The following is a 23,264-nucleotide window of genomic DNA, read 5'->3' as shown; positions in this document are numbered from 1 at the left end:
TAAAAATATTTGAACAAATTAATATTTTATATTTATTAAGTTGTTATATTTTTATGTTAAGTTGTTACATTTTTATATTTTTATATTAAGTTGTTATATTTTTGTGTTATTGCATGTGGACTATATCTTTCCATATATGATTAAATGATTATGTACAAGTTATGTAGATGAAGTGTTAATATAAACAAACAGCATACAAAATTAAAATGGGCAAGAAAAAGAATCAATCACCATTGTGAGGTGTAGATAAGACAATTCCAACCCTCTGGACAAAGTGTTGTTTCTGTTTATTCTGTATACTATATTATATACCAGCACATTTCCTTGGTGGTCTGTACTGCTTGGCAATTAAGTTATTTAAATACCAAATGTTTAAGATCATTAACCAAATACATGTCTAGTTATGTGCATTTGTGATACACATGCATGCACAAATGCACCTGCGCGCACACGCATGGTAAAATTGGGAACCAAATTTACTTGGGCCTCGAGTTGGTCATATGGTTACTGTAATATGCAGACCCCTTTTAGAGTTACAGCACTTGTATCAGATGAGTAACACCCTGTAACGTTGACCCATTTGTTTTATCTGTTTTATATATATATATATATATATATATATATATATATATATATATATATATATATATATATATACACCCGGTATATATGTCACATTTTATTGACTACTAGGCATGCGCTACAGCAGCTTGCTCTGAATGTGCACGTTAAACCCTATATGACCTGACCTGATTGGCTAGTGTTGATCCAGATAAATCGATAAATCTGACCCCATTTTGGCAAATTTTGATGATACCCAAGTCAGGCTTTTTGCCAGAGGGTACAAATAGGCCTAATTGTCATGAAGGTTTATGATGTTTCATTATTATTAGGGGTCATACATACATGTATGTTGCAGAGAAAAAAAAAAATCAGTTAAATCTGACCCTTTTCTTATTTTAAGTATAAGTTATTAGTAGTGAAATTTTACAGAAATGTAAACAGATTTCATTATTTTTATTTATTAAAAAATTTAATAATAAAAGTTATTTTCAGAATACATATTTCTGATTAACATTTTACCGATTTGGTTGAATGTTCTTTATTTTTGTGTGGTATACATGTAGGTAGCAGACGTTTGGGAGAATATTATCATTATAATACAGATGTAAAACATTAAATATTCTTCTGTTGTGTAACAGCTGGGAACACTTAATTTTGTTTAAAAGGAAAATTTTGTTTAAAAGAAAAATATTTTCCCTGAACAAGAAATGAGAAGATTGAAATCTGTATTTTTTTTTATATGCAGACGGATACGTCATATAACCGGACATTTTACTTGGTTCTGAAGGTGTCAGGTGTAGTGGGTTTCACTGTACCTGTATATCTGTCAATTCTTTTATCTGATTTGTAACATAAAATGTATCATTAATGCTTAGTAATTAAAAAGCAATGAGAAAAATAACATACATGTATTTATATGCAGTAAATGAATTTAAAAAAATAAAACACAATATTAATTTACATGAAATGTATTTATAATACATGTATGTAGTTTTCATATATCAGAGACTTGTTCATTTTTTAAAAATTGACATTTTTGCACCACTTCCGTCCTTAAATCTTCCTCACTTCTTTCTGAAAAAAAAAAGGTTTGCCGGTCTAGCTTGAACCCTGTTAAAATTAATTCATTCAGAAACGTAATCAAATTTGGTCAGGTAATTGCAATTAACATATTACATTAAAAAAGAAAAATTTACTTTTACTACCTAATTGTATTTCTGAATTTCAAGGGGCAGGACGTAGTCAGTGGTAAAGCGCTTGATTTGCTGTCGGTTTGGGATCGATTCCTGTCGGTGGGCCAATTGGGCTATTTCTCATTCCAGCCAGTGCACCGCGACTGGTATATCAAAGGCCGTGGTATGTGTTATCCTGTCTGGGATGGTGCATGTAAAAGAACCCTTGCTGCTAATCGAAAAGAGTAGCCCATGAAGTGGTGACATCGGGTTTTCTCTCTCAATATTTGTGTGATCCTTAACCATATGTCTGATGCCATATAACCGTAAATAAAATGTGTTGAGTGCATTATTAAACAAAACATTTCTTTCCTTCCCTTCTGAATTTCACTCACAAGTTGCTCCATTTTGTAAGTCAGTATATACAATGTCAATAAATTCATTGTAATTATTCATATTCATTGTATTCCTGATGTGTACCATATTCACCACTTGTATTGGTGGCAGCTCTATGGACAGCCCATCAACTATTTGATACATGCTCAGTGTTTCTGCCAGACAGAAATGTTTGGGTATGGTGCTATGGAATTGAATGCAACCACAGTCAACAAGGGTTATCAGGGTTTCTGCCAGAGGGTAAAACCGGTATGGTGGCATACCCAAAAAAATTTCAGATTTTAGTTTTTAAGTTAATCTTTTGTCAAAATTAATTACTCTTTATCATTACTATATGATTTTCTTAACTCTAACCCCAAACGTAACCCATTTTCTTTCTGTGGTTGCATTCAATTCCATAGCACCATACCCAAAAATGTATTTCTCCCCTACAAGGAAAATGGGTTAAGTTTAGGGTTACGGTTAAGAAAATCATATAGTATTGATAAGAGTAATTGATTTTGTGAAAAGGTTAACTTAAAAATAAACAAATCTGCAGAAATCCTGTTGCTTACATCCATTTAAGGTTAAAGCACATCTATCTTGGGCACATTCTCTGAATTTCCCAGCCAGATGGGTGTGGGTAATTTCTGATATGCTTCCATCAGAGAACTGTTCAAGCACGCCTCTCATGGGCACAACCTCTGACGTCTCCAGAGAGTTCTGGCCATGACAGGGTATAGGCAACCATTACACACCCACACACACATGCACACACACACTCACACTCTCACACTCTTCATAGAGTTGCGTTCCAAAATAAGTCTGTTATGGTATGCATAAATAATTCAGTATTAAATTCATAATATATTTTATCAGACTTCAAGCTACACAGAATGTATTCATTTAATGCTTCCTACCTTTTATTTATTTTTTATTATTTTTTTATTTTTAGGACATACAAGTCAGATTCTCTGAATAAGGAATATTATTGTTACTACTGTACCAGGGAGTATTATGAAGAGTAAGTTTGTGAGCTACTTACAGTATTGCATCCTAAATTTGTTTACAAATGCAACTACTGTTTCTATTGACAGATTATGATAATGGATAAAGCCAAGTCGTATTCGTATAGTAGCAGGATGTAACTTTTGACTTCACATGAATGACGTCTCATGCATAGCTACATTACAGAATTGCTCATTTGACCTCTGGGTCATCGTACAATGTGATATCAATAAAATTGATTAACAACTATAATTTATTGTTTTTGAATTGTGTAGCTACATGTATCTTGTAGCAAATCATGAAGCAATACTCAACAAAATTGTTCCTGTTGAGAAATGTAGACATTCGTTTAGCAAAACCAATAAATATGAAAACATAGAGACTGGATATATTCATGGTATTACCGATAGGTTCATGAGCATTTAACTAGTTGGCAAAATATTCTTTATTAGATGCTGTCATCATGGATAGTTTCTTAAGCATTACCTGTATCATGCATGCAGCAATGCAACATTTGTGTTTATCTGAGGGAGATGAATGGTGCATCGATCTTCATATAATGCTTATTTGATAATATTGACAGTTCTGTATTGTTTATTCAAGAACAGGAACCAGCTCAGTTGGTAGATTGCTCGCCTGAGGTGCTTTGGTCGCAGGATCGAACCTCCTTGGTGGACCAATTCTCTGATTGTTTTTTTTTTCTTCACATTTCAACCAATGCCATAGTACGTGTTCTGTTTATGGGAAAGTACATATAAAAAATCCCTTATTGCAAATGAACAAATATAGCAGGATTTCTCTGATGACTTCGAGTCAGAATTACCAAATGTTTGACATCCAGTAGTTGTATGATGATTAATAAATTAACATGCTTGGTTGATGTTAAACAAAACAAACTTTATTGCTTCTTTTAATATATTTATTTGCAGCCAGAATTATATTCAGAGAGAGTGCTATGAGAAGAATAAAGGTGACGAGAGACAGGAAGTAAGAAACAAAGAAGTCTTCAAGCCATGGTGCAGGGAGGCAGATGGGATCGGCTTTGTGAAAAGTAAGGATCAGTCCATATCGGTAGGCTATTTCTTGTTCCAGCCAGTGCACCACAACTGGTATTTCAAAGGCCGTGGTATGTGTTATTCTGTCTGTGGGATGGTGCACATAAAAGATCTCTTGTTACTAATGAAAATAGATAGCGGGTTTTCTCTGATGAATACATGTCAGAATTACCAAATGTATGACATCTAATAGCCGATGATTAATAAATCAATTTGCTCTAATGGTGTCGTTAAACAAAACAAAGTTTAACTTTATTTTTCATTTCTCTCTCTCTTCAGACTTCTCAGTCAAATCAAAAATTGTTTCCTAAAAGATTACAAATAAATTATCCATCTCCAATTCATCAACATAATTATCATACATTTGTATGTTTAAATAATATTTTAGTCAATGTAAAAAATGTCGGTAATTGATATAGCCCGTGGATAGCATGGACAACTCCATTTTTATTTCAAGCTCCTTAAGGGACATTCTCGTTATGCGATTAGTTGCCCCGACATGTTGCATGCAATTGAATTGTACTGTGAGAACACTTAAATCGGAACGACTTTAGTCTTATACGTTCTGATTTTTTTAGGGCTGACAAATCAAATGCAACAAGTTAATTGTGACTAATTGCAAAATGAGAACGCCACTTTAAAGAGACATTCCTGACTTTCTTGGTATTGTAACATGTTTCCAGCTAATAGAGGTTTTTTAACAATTATAATTAAATGCTAATTACACCGTCTTGCTTACAATATCACTTTCTGCATATTCAGTGTTTTTGGTCGTCCCAGTGTTTTCACTAGTTCAAACTGACTTTTACTTTGTAATACTTTTGGGTTTTTTAATACTTTTTGAGCTACTGCAAACATTGGGAAAACAAGAAACATATTGGGTGTACAAACAACAGTATTCCAAGAATTGTAAAGAAAATGTACTTAATACATTCTGTAATTTTAATACGTAAAAAAGGGCCCTATTTGCAAAAAAAAAGAGGATACAATAATACTAAAAAGTCAGGAATATCTCTTTAACTTTGGTGGCAATCACAGCAATGTGTATGTCTAATAAATAATTATTGTTGTACTAGTATGATAGCTCTTTCCAAATTATTATTGCTTTACTTTATTCAGTAACTATTTTTAAATTAGTATTTTCTCTTTCAGTCTGTCCCATTCCATCTGTGGCCAATGGAAATATTCACTGCCCGACAAGCAACAAAGTGTATGAAACATGTAACGTCAACTGTTCTGAAGGCTACACTCCAGTGACAGAACATCTAACCTGTCTAGAAAGTGGCAAGTTTGATGGAGTCGCCCAGTGTCGGAGAGATGGTATGTGTAAAGTTTGTTTTATTTAATGACACCACAAGAGCACGTTGATTAACTAACTAATCATTGGTTATTGGATGTCAAACATTTGGTAATTCTGACACGTAGTCATCAGAGGAAACCTGCTACATTTTTCCTAATGCAGCAAAGGATCTTTTATATGCACTTTACCACAGACAGGAAAGCACATGCATATCATGGCTTTTAACCAGCTGTGGTACGTGCAAGTCACATGATTCAGTAGAAATTTGGGATGTGATACGACTTAGGGTAACAAAAATCATTTCATTCATTAACAGCTGAAAACAGCATAAAGAATATTATAAAGTTACTATATAATATTGTGTACAATATGGGATATTAGTTTACAAATTCACTTGATAAAAAAACTCCCAGTTAGGCTTGGACAAGTGCAGTAGAATTCCACTGTATAATAACCTCCCCTCCCTCATATTTATTTCATAACTAATTTATAAGTTTCAAAGTTATCAATGAAACATACTTTTGTATGTTGTGAACTGGACAAACAAAACATGATTTACATTTTCATTTTGGTGTTAAATTTATAGAGTTTGACATGATTAAAAGAAACCTTACCAAAATATTACAGCATTACCTTAAACCGAATGATGTAATAATAATATAGCAAAGTATGGCAACAAAGCACACCTGTGTGGTAGCGCCTCCACGAGTCCAGTATATTGGACTCGAGTACTCGAGGGTCAAACTCGACCCAGACCCGAGTACCCGACGCTTACACTAGATGATGATGAGATTAAGGAATAAAGTAAAATGGCATTATGCATCTTAATTCCAACACTGAACATGGATGCCAAATCATGCCATTGTATTGCATTTACAAACCGGTTGATATGTTCAGTGTTGTGATGGACGGACGACCAGTTTAAAAAGAGAAACTAGTGCATAATCATAAAATTATTGTTTAACTTATATCATTGATATTTTATTGCTGAAATTATTGTCCTACATTGTCCATTGTATTAGTTGATCATTGTATTCCACCTTGTACAGGCGAGTACTGTGACGGCCTCAAGTCTTGCTAGACTCGACCCGTTCCCGAGTACTCGCGTACTCGTGGAGACCCTACTGTCTGGTATGATTGTGTTACTATCCCAGACCTGGTGGCTATCAAAATGACTTATGTCAATCAATTGAGAAAGTCATAAATGAAAATGTGCCTGTCACCAAATGTTGAAATTATTGATTACTGTTTAATCATGTACTGTTACATATACACGTAGTTAGATGGTGCAGTAAAATTCATCTAAACAGTAACAACTGAAAATTATTTCACTCGGGACACGAAATGGATGTTCATGTTATATATTTTAATAGTATTTTCTCTTTCAGTCTGTGCCATTCCACCTGTGGCCAATGGAAATATTCACTGCCCGACAAGCAACAAAGTGGATAAAACATGTAATGTCATCTGTTCTGAAGGCTACACTCCAGTGACAGAACATCTAACCTGTCTAGAAAGTGGCAAGTTTGATGGAGTCGCCCAGTGTCGGAGAGATGGTATGTGTAAAGTTTGTTTTATTTAATGACACCACAAGAGCACGTTGATTAACTAACTAACCATTGGTTATTGGATGTCAAACATTTGGTAATTCTGACACGTAGTCATCAGAGGAAACCTGCTACATTTTTCCTAATGCAGCAAAGGATCTTTTATATGCACTTTACCACAGACAGGAAAGCACATGCATATCATGGCTTTTAACCAGCTGTGGTACGTGCAAGTCACATGATTCAGTAGAAATTTGGGATGTGATACGACTTAGGGTAACAAAAATCATTTCATTCATTAACAGCTGAATCATTTCATTCATTAACAGCTGAAAACAGCATAAAGAATATTGTAAAGTTACTATATAATATTGTGTACAATATGGGATATTAGTTTACAAATTCACTTGATAAAAAAATTCCCAGTTAGGCTTGGACAAGTGCAGTAGAATTTCTCTGTATAATAACCTCCCCTCCCTCTTATTTATTTCATAACTAATTTATAAGTTTCAAAGTCATCAATGAAACGTACTTTTGTATGTTGTGAATTGGACAAACAAAACATGATTTACATTTTCATTATTGTCCTACATTGTCCATTGTATTACAATTGATCATTGTATTCCACCTTGTACAGGCGAGTCCTGTGACGGCCTCAAGTCTTGCTAGACTCGACCCGTTCCCGAGTACTCGCGTACTCGTGGAGACCCTACTCTCTGGTATGATTGTGTTACTATCCCAGACCTGGTGGCTGAAAATGACATGTCAATCAATTGAGAAAGTCATAAATGAAAATGTGCCTGTCACCAAATGTTGAAATTATTGATTACTGTTTAATCATGTACTGTTACATATACACGTAGTTAGATGGTGCAGTAAAACTCATCTAAACAGTAACAACTGAAAATTATTTCATTCGGGACACGAAATGAACGTCATCTGTTCTAAAGGCTACACTCCAGTGACAGAACATCTAACCTGTCTAGAAAGTGGCAAGTTCGATGGAGTCGCCCAATGTCTGAGACAGGGTGAGCAAGTCAAACGATTGGGTTGAAATTCAGGTTGTGGTATGATTGTTAGAAATACTAGCTTGACAAAAATCATTTTGTTCTTTAACAGCTGAAAACTACTGGCTGAATATTATAAAGTTACTATTCAAAGTTGTGTACAATTTTGAATTTTATTTTATAAATTGATAAATTCACATAATAAAAATCCCCATTAGGCACACTGATGTAGCCAGAAGGTGAGAGACATGAGGGCATTCCCCCAATCATATTTTTCGCCTTTTTGCACACGTCACTCACTTTGATTAATTGAGAGTTTTGCAGTGGAAAATAATTGGGGATTTTGACTTGAAAAGCTTGACAAGAATGGCAGAATGTCGCAGTCACTTTCTGCCCTCTTTCACCCCTACTCCCCCTTCACATCTTTTTGTAAACCCTTAAAACCCTTTAAAATCGGGGCTGTGGGGTCGAAGGGCTATGCTCTCTAAGTTTTGAAAAGTCACTTTAATTTTTAAGAATAAATTTAAGCAATGTTAAGTTTATGTTGATGTAGACACTAACAACAAAATCCTTACTTTTAGAAAACAACCAAAAGCAGCAGAAAACAAATCAGGATAGTGCTAAAGGAAAGAAAGAAAGAAAAATGTTTTATTTAATGATGCACTCAACACATTTTATTTACGGTTATATGGCGTCAGACAAATGGTTAAGGAGAGGAAATCCGCTGTCACCACTTCATGAACTACTATTTTCGATTAGCAGTAAGGGATCTTTTATATGCACCATCCCACAGACAGGGTAGTACATACCACAGCCTTTGATATACCAGTCGTGGTGCACTGGCTGGAGCGAGAAATAGCGCAATGGGCCCACTGACGGGGATCGAGCCCAAACCGACCGCGCATCAAGTGAGCGCTGTACCACTGGGCTACGCTTCGCCCCGTGATATATATCAGGTGCCCCCTTCCCCCAGCGATAACCCTATAAAGTTTGTTTAGTTTAATGACACCATTAGAGCACATTGATTGGATGTCAAACATTTGGTAATTCTGACATGTATTCATCAGCGAAAACCATCTACCTTTTTCAAAATGCAGCATGGGATCTTTTATATGCACTTCCCACAGACAGGAAAGCACATACCACAGCCTTTGATCAGTTGTGGTGCACTGCTTGGAACAAGAAAAAACCTAATCAATTGAATGGATCCACCGAGGTGGTTAGATCCTGTGACGCAAGCACCTCAAGCAAGCACTCGAGCGAATAACCCTATAAAATACAAATACAAATTTGTCAGCAATGCTTAGGTGAGGGTGAATGATTCCTCAGGAGTTAATCAAAAAGTTAAAAGTTAAAGTTTCTTTTTGTTTGACAACACCACTAGAGCACATTGATGTATGAATCATCAGCTGTTGGATGTCAAACATTTGGTCATTTTGACATATAGTCTTAGAGAGGAAACCCTGTTCTTTTTTCCATTAGTAGTAAGGGATCTTTTATATGCACCATCCACAGGACAGCACATACCACAGCCTTGGTCCACTGGCTGGAATGAGAAACAACCCAATGGGCTCACTGACAGATCGATCCCAGACCAACTGTGCATCAAGCGAGCGCTTTACTACTGGGCAATGTCTCTCCCCCTCAGGAGTTAATGAAGTATCCATAATAACTTTGTCATTCTAGAAAGATAGCATTTTCTTTGACAGCAGCAGCAGCAGAAGCAAGTTCCCCAAAGAATGACTGGAAGTGGATCGTCGGTGTCAGTGTCGGTGTTGGTGTTATTGTCATAGGAGTAATAGTTGCTGTTTGTTTCTTTGTCAAGAAGCGAAGAAATAAGAGCCCTGTTTCTTCTGGTTAGTTACTTCTACCTTACATACTGTAGTGATTGTTGAGTGGTTCTTTGTTTTTGTTTTTCTATGTAACAGCTTTGTTAGAGCCAAGTTTGTGATTATGACATAGACCTCACTGTGAAATAAACTGAGTGGAGTGATTTAGATTATGAGGAGCCATTTAAGATATTACCATACTGATCATTGATATGTGATCTTTTTGTTGTATTGTACTATTTTTTTATCCTTTGAGAATATTTTCGGAGAACATCTCCAAAACTGTTCAAGATAACGTCACGAAACTTTGTACACATATTAATCTAGTGGTCTAGTTTTTGCTATGAGAGAGGTTTCATTTTCAATATTTTTTAAATTAAAAAACAAATAATCGCAAATGACCAAATTCACTGTTTCTTGAGTCTTAAAACTGATCAAGATAACTTCCTGAAACTGTACACATATCAGTCTAGTGGTCTAATAGTGCCTTTTGCTATGAGGGAGTTTTCATTGTCAATATTTTTTCTGTTGCCTTAAAAACAAATATAATGACCAAATTTACTGTTTCTGAAGCACAACTCCAAAACTGTTCAGGATAACTTCCCAGAGCTTTATACACATAAAGTGGTCTAATAATGTCTTTCGCTGTAAGGGAGTTTTTATTTTTAAAATATTTTTTCTGTTACCAACTAAATGAATGTGGTTTCGGCTTCATTAGCATGGCTTCATTAGCATGGCTTCATTAGCATGGCTGGCCAAAAGTACTCTGCTGTTTGCCTCAGATGAGTAAACATTTGCTTGGACAAGTAAAATTTACAATTTAGTTGTCTGCCGAGCAACCAAAATTTCCAAACACAAACTGTCTCTTTATCCCTTTTGTACATTGTAACACTTGAGATTTTTGTAATTCTGTAGTCTGCAGCAAACTTGGTCAAGACCGCGAGGCCGTTCACAGACTTGAATTGGTTGTGGAAGTAAGAAATAACTAACCTGTACCCCCCACCCCAACCCCCCGTCTCTCTCCATCCATCCATCCATCCATCCATCCCCTACATACAGTGTGTGTCTGTGTGCATGCGTGTATTTCACAGAAACAATAGTTTTCAGTACCATTTTGGTAAAATCACAGAACCAAACTTTCATTTCCCCATGATTATTATATGGAGTACCATATTTGACCAGAAGAGGTCAAGGTATTTGGACATTTGGTTATAAACTGTAAGAGATATTTTAACCACTATCCAAATGTCTGTCTAGCTCTCTTACAATCAAAAAAAAAAGAGAACAAAACAAAAACTAACAACCGAAATTAATGTTATTCACTGAAATCATTAACTAAAAGTAGCATATTTTTGATGATCATTCCAAAGTAAAGGGTTAAAAAAAAGAAAAAAAAGAAGCCCAAAGTCATTTCCAATTTTCCTTCATTCCGATTTGTTTTTTACATTCACAAATTAAGGAAAATAAACATATTTAGTAATACAGGGCTTACAAGTGCTTTGTATGATGTGAAATTGTTTGACATGTACAGTTTAAATTTTTATTTAAACTGCTTACATTTTGGGACGAGTTAATTTTTTTGTGGACAAGTGAAATTTGACAGTTACTTGTCTGGTGGGCAACTGAAAATTTTAGGATATGGTCAGCCCTGCTTAGCATGAGGGTTGGAAGGGATATTGAGGTCTGAAATATTAATAATAATAATAATGTAATTATTATTACTACTACTACTAGAATGATACCCATTTCTCTTGACCAAATATTGAAATATTAAAATTTTTGACACTAAATGGCCAAAGTTAAAAATCTGCAGCAGTGGTGTTGAACAAAATCCTTTTCTTGGTATCATTTTTTTCTAGTCTTTCTGGGTCTCTCTGTAGTATAATGAATAATGTGTAAATTTCACTGAAATTATCCGTCGATGCTGGATATATTAAACTTCAAATTCATAGTTATAGGACCTTTGAGTGAGTCAATGAATCACTTTTATTAGTCCCCTACTGGTTCAACCGGAGGGCACTGTAGCTTTCATCTCTGTCTGTCTATCCGTCTATCAATTCCACGTATAGTTTTCCCGATTTCTTTTCACAATGCCTTGAGGTGTTGAGCTGAATTAGCTTTATCATTTTTGGCAGAGTTATGGCCCATGAACTTACGAGATATGAACATTTATTTTCCAGACTTTTTTGGCAATTCCTCAAGATACTGAGGTGAAATTTTGTATATAGCTTTATCATATACTGTTACAGATAAGTCTGACTTTTATCACGATTTACCCATTTTTCACAGAGTTATGGCCCTTGTACATAGGAGATAAAAAAAAATTATTGGGCCTTGTAGGGGACATGTATTGCTTTAGCAGTACTCTCAGCATGCTTGTTCATTCACTTTTAAGGGACATTTTGCTTGCTTTTCTTTAAAATAAAGATTGTAAATCAGAAATTGGACCATTTAATCAAAAATGGATCTTTAGTAACATTATTGTAAGATATTTAATATGTATTGTGGGTGAAGCCAAAATGACAGTGCCACTCCCTGTATTGGTGACGTCAAACTAATTTGTGCTAATTGTGATGATGTCATATTATCGATGGCGGCGACTTTAGTACTGTGATTTACTAAAAATTTAATTAAAATGTTATTTTAGAAATGTTATAGGATAAATAGAATTCGATACTCGTGTTTTTTAATATGTAAACTATCAACCTCGTCTAGTAATCGGTTAATATAGACTCTGTTGATATTTTCCATATTAAAAAATACTTGTGACGAATCCTCTATGTACATAATAAAAGCATCTAAAATTGTGCAATTGATTGTTTAATTTGTGCATTGCTTTTGCAAGTCTAAGTTTGCATACCCTATTTTTCACTAGCAAATTAAATTTAAGACATGATTTATAAGATCATAACAGGTTATGTAAAATCAAATGGGTCACGAATCAAATGGGTTACCTGACTGGGTTTTTTTTATTCTCATATTGGGGGTTTTCATGTTCCAACCAGTGCACAGCAACTGGTCAAAGGCTGTGGTATGTGCTTTTCTGTCTGTGGGAAAATGCATTTAAAAGATATCTTGCTGCAAATGCAAAAATGTAGCAGGTTTTCTTTGATGACTATATGTCAAAAATACCAAATGTTTGACATCCAATAGCTGATGATTAATTGATCAGTGTGCTCTAGTGGTGTCATTAAACAAAGCAAAACTTTTAACTGTTTTAAATTCTCAAAAACCTGTAACACCATCCTATTTGTTACATAAATTGTCTCTTTTACAATCACCATCAGGTTCTAATAGTCAAAGGACATCAACGTCGTCATCTTCTGAAATGGAACGCTTTCTAATCTATGAAAGTCAGAAAAACGATAGAAAAGTGAACAAGAAGCCCGAACAGAAAAAGACCCACTCGATCACGGAGCGTGACGAACCTCGTGTTGGCTTTGCTGAGCTGACTAGCAGTCAGAGAACACCAGCAGAGTCAGCTGAAAGACAGCCGCTGTCATATCACACTGAGTGCCCAGAGACTGCACCACCATCCTACAGAACCAGAGATTTTCCACCACTCAGTCTGGACAGTGGACAGATCCATAAAGAACCTAACAACTTGGGACCATCACCTCTCACTGAAGGTATGTCGGATAGCAAGTGTGAAAGGATAAGCAAGATGTGTGGATCAGTATTAGAGGTGCAAATTTCAGAGAACGCTACATAATTTTAAAACATTAAGCAGTAGTTGCTAATCAGATTTCAATTGACTAGAATTGTCGCTAAGCAAAATTAAAAAAAACATATTTATCAGTTATCATAATTCTTTCAAATCACTGCCCTGGCATGCAATTCAGCTATTACATCTGTGCTGTCCAGGACAAGGCCTCGGTGGAGTCGTGGTTAAGTCATCGGACATAAGGCTGGTAGGTACAGGGTTCACAGCCCAGTACCGGCTCCCACCCAGAAAGAATTTTAACGACTCAATGGGTAGGTGTAAGATCACTACACCCGCTTCTCTCTCACTAACAACTAACCCACTGTCCTGGACAGACAGCCCAGATAGCTGAGGTGTGTGTCCAGGACAGCCTGCTTGAACCTTAATTGGATATAATCACAGATATCCCCAACCAATAATGCTGAATGTGTTAGAGTTACTTTATATAATAAAGAGTAAATGTAGGATATTTAACAACAAAAAGTTACACAATACTGTAATCGTAAATGATTATATTTTCATTAAAAAAATAGTATTTATGTAATGAACTTAAATGTATTTGTTCAACATAAGTTTAAAGTTGATTTACAGTTCTCTGACGGTTTCCATTTTGAAATATTTTGTTTTTCTCAAGGCCGATAACTCTTTTTCATTATTTTTATGTATTTTCCTCCCCGTCATGAACAAACGATACTGAAATGCTCATGTTACCTCAGTTAGCGCAGCACATAACACTGGATTTTAACGATGCGTTTGTTGCGCGATTTGTGGTGATCTTTTCAAGACGTGGACATCGTAAATTCTCGTCCAGAAGTGTCTTACCTTTACTCTTTTATATGTAACTATAGTATTAGTATTTGGGGTTTATATTTGAGGGTACCTGTGGATATAACCAGAAAAATAAGTTTAAATGGTAGAATAGATGTTGAATGACACCCCAGCACAAAAAAAATGTGTTAATGTTTACAGCAATAATTTTTTATTTTACTTTGTAACATATATTTTTTACATATATTAGGTACAAAATTATTGGGAGATAAAATCTGGTTTGAGATATCGCAAACAATGGGCAATGGGCAACTATATTTACGTGCCCCTATCCACGAAGGTTCAGGCACGCCCACTACGGATTTAGCCTCTGACTTCGCCAGTGACTAACTCCGGCACGGAGGGGGGGGGGGGGGGGGGGGGGGGGGGGTAAGTTTGAGGTGGGCAGAATTTGGAAAATAGCCAGTTAGTAGAGTCCAGCAAAAACGTGGACCAAATAGCAGACACCAAGTGAGGCCGAGCTGTGATTGGCTGAATTTCAATTCCTTGGGAAACTTGTCAAAAGTCTAAGTCTGCAGTTTGAATCCAGCGAGAGCGCGGACCAAATCGTAGCACCAAGTGGGGCCAAGCTGTGATTGGCTGAATTTCAATTCCTTGGTGAAAATTTGACAAACTACGACTACCGAGAATAACTGCATCCAAAAGCATGTCTGGACACTAAAAGTAAAGCCAAAAGTAGTTGAGACTGCTCGGTCGAAAGGTTTTTAAGGTGATTGTGAGCAATTGAACGGGCGCCAAAATAAAATGCGTCGGACTATTTATAAAAAAATAAACATAAGAATTTTGAACAACCGCCGAAATGTTTAAAGTCCAACTAGCCCAATAAAGGAGGTTGATACCTGTCCTAGGAAAGGTTGGCGTCTAGGGGGATCCGATGTAGTCGGTGGTCTCAAGATGCTGGAGGAACTGCCGGTAAGCGGAGTCTGCTAGAGTCTTGGTGATGGCACGGTAGTGTGGACTCGCGACGGTTTTCAGGACTCGATGTAGTGTCGGGTTGTCCATCTCCGATAGCAGCAGTCCTTGGTTGAGTCTTCCGTTCCGGCGGATGGTAACGCATACAGCGCTGTGTCCCTCCTGCATCTTGAGTCGGTGTACAGCGAATTCCCCCTCGTTTCGTCCGTCTGGCAGAGGTTGGTAGGCCTGTTCTTTTGGGAGGCTCATCAATTGGCGTGCGTCCGTCATGTTCGTTTTTACCAGTTGTTGGTATCGCTGTTGGAGTCGGCCGGCCTGTAGTGACCACCGCTCCACTGGTTTGGTCTCCGGCTGTGGCGGTTGAGAGGGGCGAGTTGGCCTGGCTGGGGTGGCACTCGGAGGAGTGGTCGCCTTCCTCTTCACAACTGTCCCCTTCCGGGCCTGCGCCTCAACGGGTGTCGGCGACTTAATCGGCGACAAGTCCGGAAGTGCATGAGTAGGTTCAGGTGCAGGGGGCCGGTTGAACGGTGTGACGCAGATAGCCGTGTCCAACTCGTTCACCTCGTCCTCTTCCTGGGGAGCAGCAACCGCGACAGCCGGGGCCGAAACCTCTTCCGTCTTGGTCCTCTTCCTCGGTTGGGCGGTCCAACAGAAGGAGTCGCCGCCGGCGGTTTAGCCACCGGTTTTGACTCCCCCTGCGCCGCCGCTGGCGCACGTCTCCTTTTCCTCCACCTTCCCTTCTTCGGAATCCTGTCTCCGTACACCAAGGTCACGGTTGCCCGTGACCCGGTGTACGAGACTCGATACTCTTAGTAAGCTTCCATACGAGGCAGTTAATCCCCCCAGGTGGGGGGGTAATTGCACAGCGCACTTGACAACGTCTTGTTGGATAGGCTGCATAACTGGAAATGTAAGAATCGAATGCAAGAATCGAATGATCGCAAACATTAGAATGATAACAAACACCTTGCTTATATAGACACTGATTTTCTAAACAAAAAAAAAACATATTATGTAATTATAGTCCCCAAAAGGCTCTGTTAGAGTTCAATCACTCATCTAGTTACGGTAATATCGAGGTTGATGGTTCAATCACTCATCTACTTAGGGTAATATCGAGGTTGATGGTTCAATCACTTATCTACTTAGGGTAATATCGAGGTTGATGGTTCAATCACTCATCTACTTAGGGTAATATCGAGGTGATGGTTCAATCAGTCATCTACTTAGGTCATTTTGAGGTTGATGGTTCAAACAGTTATCTACTTATGGTAATATCGAGGTTGATGGTTCAAACACTCATATACTTTCAGTAATATCGAGGTTGATGGTTCAACCAATCATCAGCTTAAGGTAATATCGAGGTTGATGGTTCAATCACTCATCTACTTACGGTAATATCGAGGTTGATGGTTCAGTCAATCATCGACATATGGTAATATCGATTTTGATGGTTCAATCAATCATCAGCTCACTGTAATATTGATGTGTGATGGTTCGATCGGTCACCCAACTTATAGTAATATCAATGTTGATGGTTCAATCAATCATCTACTTATGGTAATATCGAGGTTGATGGTTCAATCAATCATCAACTCAATGTAATATCAATGTTGATGGTTCAATCAATCATCAACTCACTGTAAAATTGATGTGTGATTGTTCGATCAGTCACCCAACTTATAGTAATATCAATGTTGATGGTTCAGTCAATCATCAACTCACTGTAATATTAACGTTGGTGATTGTAACTTCATATTGTTGTTTTAAAGCAAGACTTGAAAGACATGTTGATTTGTATCATGTTTATATCCCTGAGTGAAATAAGTTTCAGTTATCAAAATAAACATTATTCCACAAAGAACATAAACTTGATATCGAATTAATAGCAAGTTTAATATCCTATTTATTACCCATAATTGATCTTACTTTATATCACTCAACTTGTTTGGTTGACGTTCTGTAAGGTTGTCGTGTGCTATTCAATGACGTCATCGTGTGCCGTCGAGTGTTACATCCCACTTGACATTCTGGTGCAACGTATCACTTTGATATGTACCAAGATATTTTTAACCATATGGGTAATTATTGTTCTTATTGTGCAGATGATCCAGATGCCACCGAGCGAAAAAGAGTCGTCGAGGTGCATCCATCAAGATGTATGTATGATCTTCAGATGCTGTGATTAATATGTGGCATCTGTTTTATTATGGCCTTTTATACTGGAAGCATTCCTGATTTTCATATTTAACAACATGATGTCAATATCCAAATTACTACCCGGCTATTGTTTTTATGTTATAATCTGTCAGGAATAAGCAGGGATGTGCCCACGCCGGGCGGTGCCAGGCGCGGCCACCCACCACTCAAAATTACCGCCCGGCACTTTTAAGAAATTTGGGCTTTTTGCCCGGCACTAATATTTTGTCAGAAAAATAACCCCAAACTTAGTTATTTAAATAATATGCAAAAATTTCTATGAATATTTTACTAAACATTTGTTTCTCTTCTTCAGCCTTTTTATTGACGCACGGTCACAATTACACTATTAGCATTACAACTAATTTTAACTGCAGACACAAAACCAGTCTAGCAAGCTTAGTACAAAAAAGCTCGCTAGACTGTTTTTTGCGTTATACGTTAAACCAAACGGCCACTTCAGGAACCAGTCCAATAGTTTGCCAACGTTAGCACACATATCTCGGCACCGAAGACATTCGTAACCATTCGGCCATTCTCGTCAGCGGTGGAAAAACACTCCAACGGAGAATAGCGACTGATATTCCGAATGCTTCATCTGTCTTATTTATTCATTGGCTACTATAGAATATATCATTCAATCAAAACGCTAAATACGTTTTCTCTTTGCGACATGACTAGTACTACTAGCAGACGACACGGTGAAAAATATCAAACATGTCTTTACTAAAATACTTCCAGAAAAGTGGCAAACAAAATTATAATAGTGAATGTGAAAAGATAGCTGAGCCTACAAGGTCTATTGTCGGCAATGAAACTCTGTCGTCCGTTTTGAGGGAAAGTGTCCAATCTACCTGTATAGATACGTCACCGGTTAGTAACGGGAACTGTCAAAGATGTTGACAAACGGAAAAATACATTTGAACAAATTACACCGTGTTCTAAAAAACATGAAACGGGCAAAGTCTTTTAATATGAAATGGAAATTAAACAGGCCCTGGTTAATAAATATTGATGGATTAGGAATGTTTTGTGAACTTTGAAAAAAGTATGACAAACGTCCTTTTGATCGCAATAGGCTTGCTTGGAACAAACAACCATGTAGACATATCCGACTCGAGAGTGTTGTTGATCATAAAACATCCCACGGTCACATTGATGCAGTACAATTAGATCTTGCCCAATCACACACCGGTAACATCGCTGTTAGTATCATACCAGAAATACCACTGGCCTCCATGTGCCAAATTTTTGCATGCCTTTACTTTTTGTGTAAACAGAGAATAGCACATACAACCAACTTTGAACCATTACTCGATTTACTGGATTATTTAAAATTGAATTTGAGGTCAGAAATTAATGTTGGTCTTAATGCTATGTACACAAGCAGGAAATCGATCCAGGACATGCTGGAATGCATGTCTAGTGTTATTGAAAACAATATACTGAGTAAACTGAGAGAAAGTAACCACTTTTCTCTCATGTTCGATGAGACAACGGACTGTTCTGTGAAGGAACAAATGGTTTTAAGAACTCGATTTATTCATAATGGATCTATTGAGGTTAGGTTTTTGAAAATATTAGACTGCATGAAAGTTCAGTCAAATGTTTCAACTAAAAAAAATGACATTGCTGACAAACAGATGTTAATAACATTAAATGCTGATAATATATCTAAACATGTTACTGAATTTGTTGAACAAAATCATTTGAAATATACATGCCTGAGGGGCATTGGAACTGACGGTGCTGCTGTAATGACTGGTGTCCGCAATGGGGCTGTTAAATTAATACAGAATAAACAGATTATTTCTCAAAACGCTGTGGGTGAATTACATAAATGTGAGGCAGTAGGCTTACACTGTGCTGCACATAAACTTAATTTAGCTGCATCTCAGGCTGGAGATAGCATACCATATGTCAATAAATTCAAAGCTATTCTTAGACTTGTATGACTTTTATCATAATAGTGCTGTTAGGTCTGCAGGACTTAAAGCTGTCCAGCAACTGCTTGAAGAGCCTGAGCTTAAGATACTTGAGCCTTCATCAACAAGGTGGCTGAGTGTTGGAACATCAGTTGAACGTTTGAAGAATATTCTTAGCAGTGTGATTATCAGTCTTGGGCATGAATCTGAAGAAAGGGGGAATGCCACTGCCAGTGGTTTATATACTTTCCTAAGCCAGTATGAGTTTGTGGCGACTCTTCTACTGTTTTGTGATGTACTTCCAACTATTAACCGCCTATCCAAGATATTTCAAATCAGTAACCTTGATTATTCATTGGTTGCAAATGTAGTAGCTTCTACAATTAATAAGATTGAAAAACTGAAGGTAGAGGATGGTGATAATCTAAAAAACATTACTGATTTCATCACAAAACTAGAAAGGTTAGGAGTTGATATAAAGTACAAAAGAAATCTATGTCAACCAGATAATGATCTTGCCATAGTAGCTAAGTGTGGCTTTGACAAACATGTGAAGACTGTCTTTCTTGACAAAATCATTACAAACATTAAAAATCGATTTACCGACAATAATATCATGGAGGCTTTCAGCTTGTTTGACTCGCAAAAAAAATGATGGAAATGCAGATGACTATGCAATTAGTCACATAAAAACACTAATCCAGAGATTTGGTGGCTATGAAGAGGCAAATGCAGTTCAGGAGTGGGGTGATTTTAAACAATACATGAGTGACCACATGCATTCAAAAACTGCTTCAGATGTTGTTCATGAGCCAACAAAGGCTTAAAACTTGTTTATCCAATTATGGCATTTCTTGCAGAGATTTACATGGTTCTACCACCACATACAGCAGACTGTGAAAGAGATTTCTCCCAAATGAAACTGATAAAAACACTTCTTCGCAACAGAATGACAGAAACGACTTTAGACTCAATTATGAGAATTGTAATTGAGGGTCCTAAATTGGAAGATTTTCCATTTGAAATAGCTGTTAAAATATGGTCAGAAAAGAAAAACAGACGCCTTAAAGTTTAATACACTTTATTCAACTGTTAACTGATTGGCACCAAGTAGTAAGTTATTGCCTTTCAGCCTTTGTAAATACCAACACAGTACTTTCTGCTTTTTCTGGGATGTTATATCTTTTCATTTAGCAGCTCATATATTTGTTAAATAATATAAACCTGAGATATAAATATAAATTAGAAAAGCGAATTAAAAATAACCCAAAAGACGGATAAGAGCATCTGCAATGTAAAAAAAAAACGTCAATGGGGAGCATGCATTCAGCCCTCCTAAATTTATTGGACGGACCTTCGAATTTTGCCCGGCACCTAAATTTTTCTAGGCACATCCCTGAATAAGATCTGAAATAATTCAAGTTGTATTTATTCTAGGTTTTCTGGGCTTTTGTAATCATCATTCAAAGTAAACTTCCCATTCTGTCACAGTATAAATGCTAATTGTACAATAATAAAATTATCCAAAATGCAAATCAATATGGGAAACTTCTTAAACTAAGGTCAACCTCAGTCACTTTTAGCACCCTTATTTTGGCTTCGTGCACAACAGCTATGATTCATCTAACAGTAATTTTTTTATAATGTTCTCTCTCATCTTTCAACACTCAGCCTTAATATTTGGTCTAAAATTATGAAAAATAAAAATAAAAACATATTGACATGTAAACTGCATTGTCTGCTCTCGGAATTGTTTTGGCAGGTGTCGAGGTATGTAGACCAGTTTTTATTTTAATGTGGCAAAACATTGTAATAATATAATATCTAATTTTAAATTTGAATAATGTCAATATTCCAGTGATTTCACTTTGCATTTCTTTACCATAACAGGAAACTGGGAGCATGACTCTTCCGTTTTAAGAACACTGGAAAGATGACATATAAGACAAGTGGTTGTTTAATTCAGATCTGTTTGTAATGCACTAGATGGTATGGAAGAATAAAAACGTGGTCTCAATAGGTATCCATGTGAATAAGTTCGACTCTTTTTAGACAAGAAATTGCATGGCTTTCAACTAAATTCACCTGTTTTATTTTATTTCTGGTTCTGTATTTTTCCCAGATCGTGAATATGGAGAAGGAAGATTACGTTCTGAACCATCTATCACTGGGGAGCAGCAAGCTATAACAGTTGAAGTGGACTATAGTAAGTGTTTCCTGGTAACAAAACAAATGTTTGTATGACATCTCATTACATTAACTGTGGTAAATATGATTTAGTGTGCGGCATACAGTTTATCGGTTTGCGTGTGTTGTGGCATACAGTATATCGGCTTGCATCTTAAACTGAAAGTCGTGTACTGTTCTCTATGAAATGGTATTAAACTGAAAGTCGTGCAGTATTCTCTATGAAATGATATTAAACTAAAAGTCGTGCAGTATTCTCTATGAAATCTAGTGGTGTCATTACACTTTTAAGTTTTTTTGTCATGACATTGGTTAAAAATATGGTATGTCAAGTAATTCTTGTGCCGATACATCTGAAGCATTTTTCGCATTAATTTTGCATATACATGTAGCTTTATAATTTTCTGTAAGAGATCAAGTTTGACTTTCATAACAATTTACCCGTTAGATTTGTAAATGTGTTGGACCTGTTAGGGGACATGTATTGCTGTATCAGTTCTGTCAATATGCTTATTAATCATTTGTCACGTGGACCAGTGACTAAATTAAATGTATTACTTTTAAAACAGGTAATGCACACTCATGTACTCAACTTGTGGAGGTGCTGAAGGAATGTCGACAGAATAAAGACATCCATGATCAAATAATGCATAAAATTGATGTGCCAAGAGAAGACAATGATGATAAAAGTGTTGAAGGACTTGCCCATGCCATTACCGACAAATCATATGATGAAATAAAGTGGACTTGGTAGGTTTGAAATAAACCTTTTGACACTTAATGAATTTTACCTATATTTTGAAATTGGAAAATAATTCCACAGATAGTCATAATAGTACAGTTCTACTGTTTGTTATTTTCTAATAATTACATTTCTGTTACATTCTTTACAATATAACATCGTCCCATTGGTCCAGGCATAGCAAAGGGTAACGTCAAATCTGATGACATCATTTTATGTGGGCAAGTTGTATTATGGAGTATTCTTCTTTATGGACCAAAACTAATTCAAAATAAAGTATGAAATTTTAGTGTTATTATTAGCAAGTATGATTAAATTGAATTTAAAGTATTGTCTGTTGTTTCTTTTTGGTTCATCTGGGTATGAACAAAAACAATCGTCCACAAACTTGCATGTATGTGAGAAGGGATTTTTTTGTTCATACCCCGATGAATGTAAAAGAAATAAGAGACAGTTCTCAACTGATACACAGTAAAACTTGTATAAACTGGTTTTAAGGGCATCCAGTGTAGAGAGAATCGGTTTCGTACTGTTATATAAAAAGGGACCATGAAAAACAGAAGGGCCAGTATTATTATTATATTGTTGTTAACATTTACAATATTTAATGATAAAAATGCTTTCAAAGTTACAATTATTATAATTGATTCTCGTCAAATATTAAAGATCCTTAAAAAAAATGTTTGGTCCAAAATTTCAGATGTTTTTCATTGTCCTTGTTTTTTTCCATCTATAATGTGTGCTAATGGTTCTGTTCAGCTATGTAATATACAAATAGATAATTTATTCTATAAATTATTATGTGATTAAGTGGAACTAACATTTCTATTGACCACTGATTAAGCTAACATTTGAACATTGACTTGGTATGATAAATCAAAGGGGCGGGACTTAGCCCAGTGGTAAAGCAC

The 23,264-nt window shown here is 36.3% G+C and overlaps 1 protein-coding gene across 5 annotated transcripts in view; it reads left to right on the top strand.

Annotated features, from left to right (window-relative positions):
- Nucleotides 1–23,264, top strand: part of LOC121374008 — a 44,039-nt gene that overhangs the window by 16,029 nt on the left and 4,746 nt on the right. For 2 of the 5 annotated variants that reach the window (XM_041500875.1, XM_041500876.1), the window contains exons 5-13: nucleotides 3,067–3,135; nucleotides 4,049–4,170; nucleotides 5,327–5,494; nucleotides 6,863–7,030; nucleotides 9,738–9,884; nucleotides 13,145–13,486; nucleotides 17,406–17,459; nucleotides 21,547–21,630; nucleotides 22,181–22,361. In XM_041500875.1, coding sequence (XP_041356809.1) covers nucleotides 3,067–3,135; nucleotides 4,049–4,170; nucleotides 5,327–5,494; nucleotides 6,863–7,030; nucleotides 9,738–9,884; nucleotides 13,145–13,486; nucleotides 17,406–17,459; nucleotides 21,547–21,630; nucleotides 22,181–22,361 — 1,335 coding nt within the window. The remainder of the gene's footprint in view (nucleotides 1–3,066; nucleotides 3,136–4,048; nucleotides 4,171–5,326; nucleotides 5,495–6,862; nucleotides 7,031–9,737; nucleotides 9,885–13,144; nucleotides 13,487–17,405; nucleotides 17,460–21,546; nucleotides 21,631–22,180; nucleotides 22,362–23,264) is intronic. The other 3 variants (XM_041500877.1, XM_041500879.1, XM_041500878.1) reach the window with 3 other exon arrangements.

This window comes from Gigantopelta aegis, chromosome 6, assembly GCF_016097555.1.
Source record: "Gigantopelta aegis isolate Gae_Host chromosome 6, Gae_host_genome, whole genome shotgun sequence".
NCBI lineage: Eukaryota > Metazoa > Mollusca > Gastropoda > Neomphalida > Peltospiridae > Gigantopelta > Gigantopelta aegis.
Note: the sequence above shows the minus strand (reverse complement) of the source record. Positions and strands in the feature narration are given on the sequence as shown.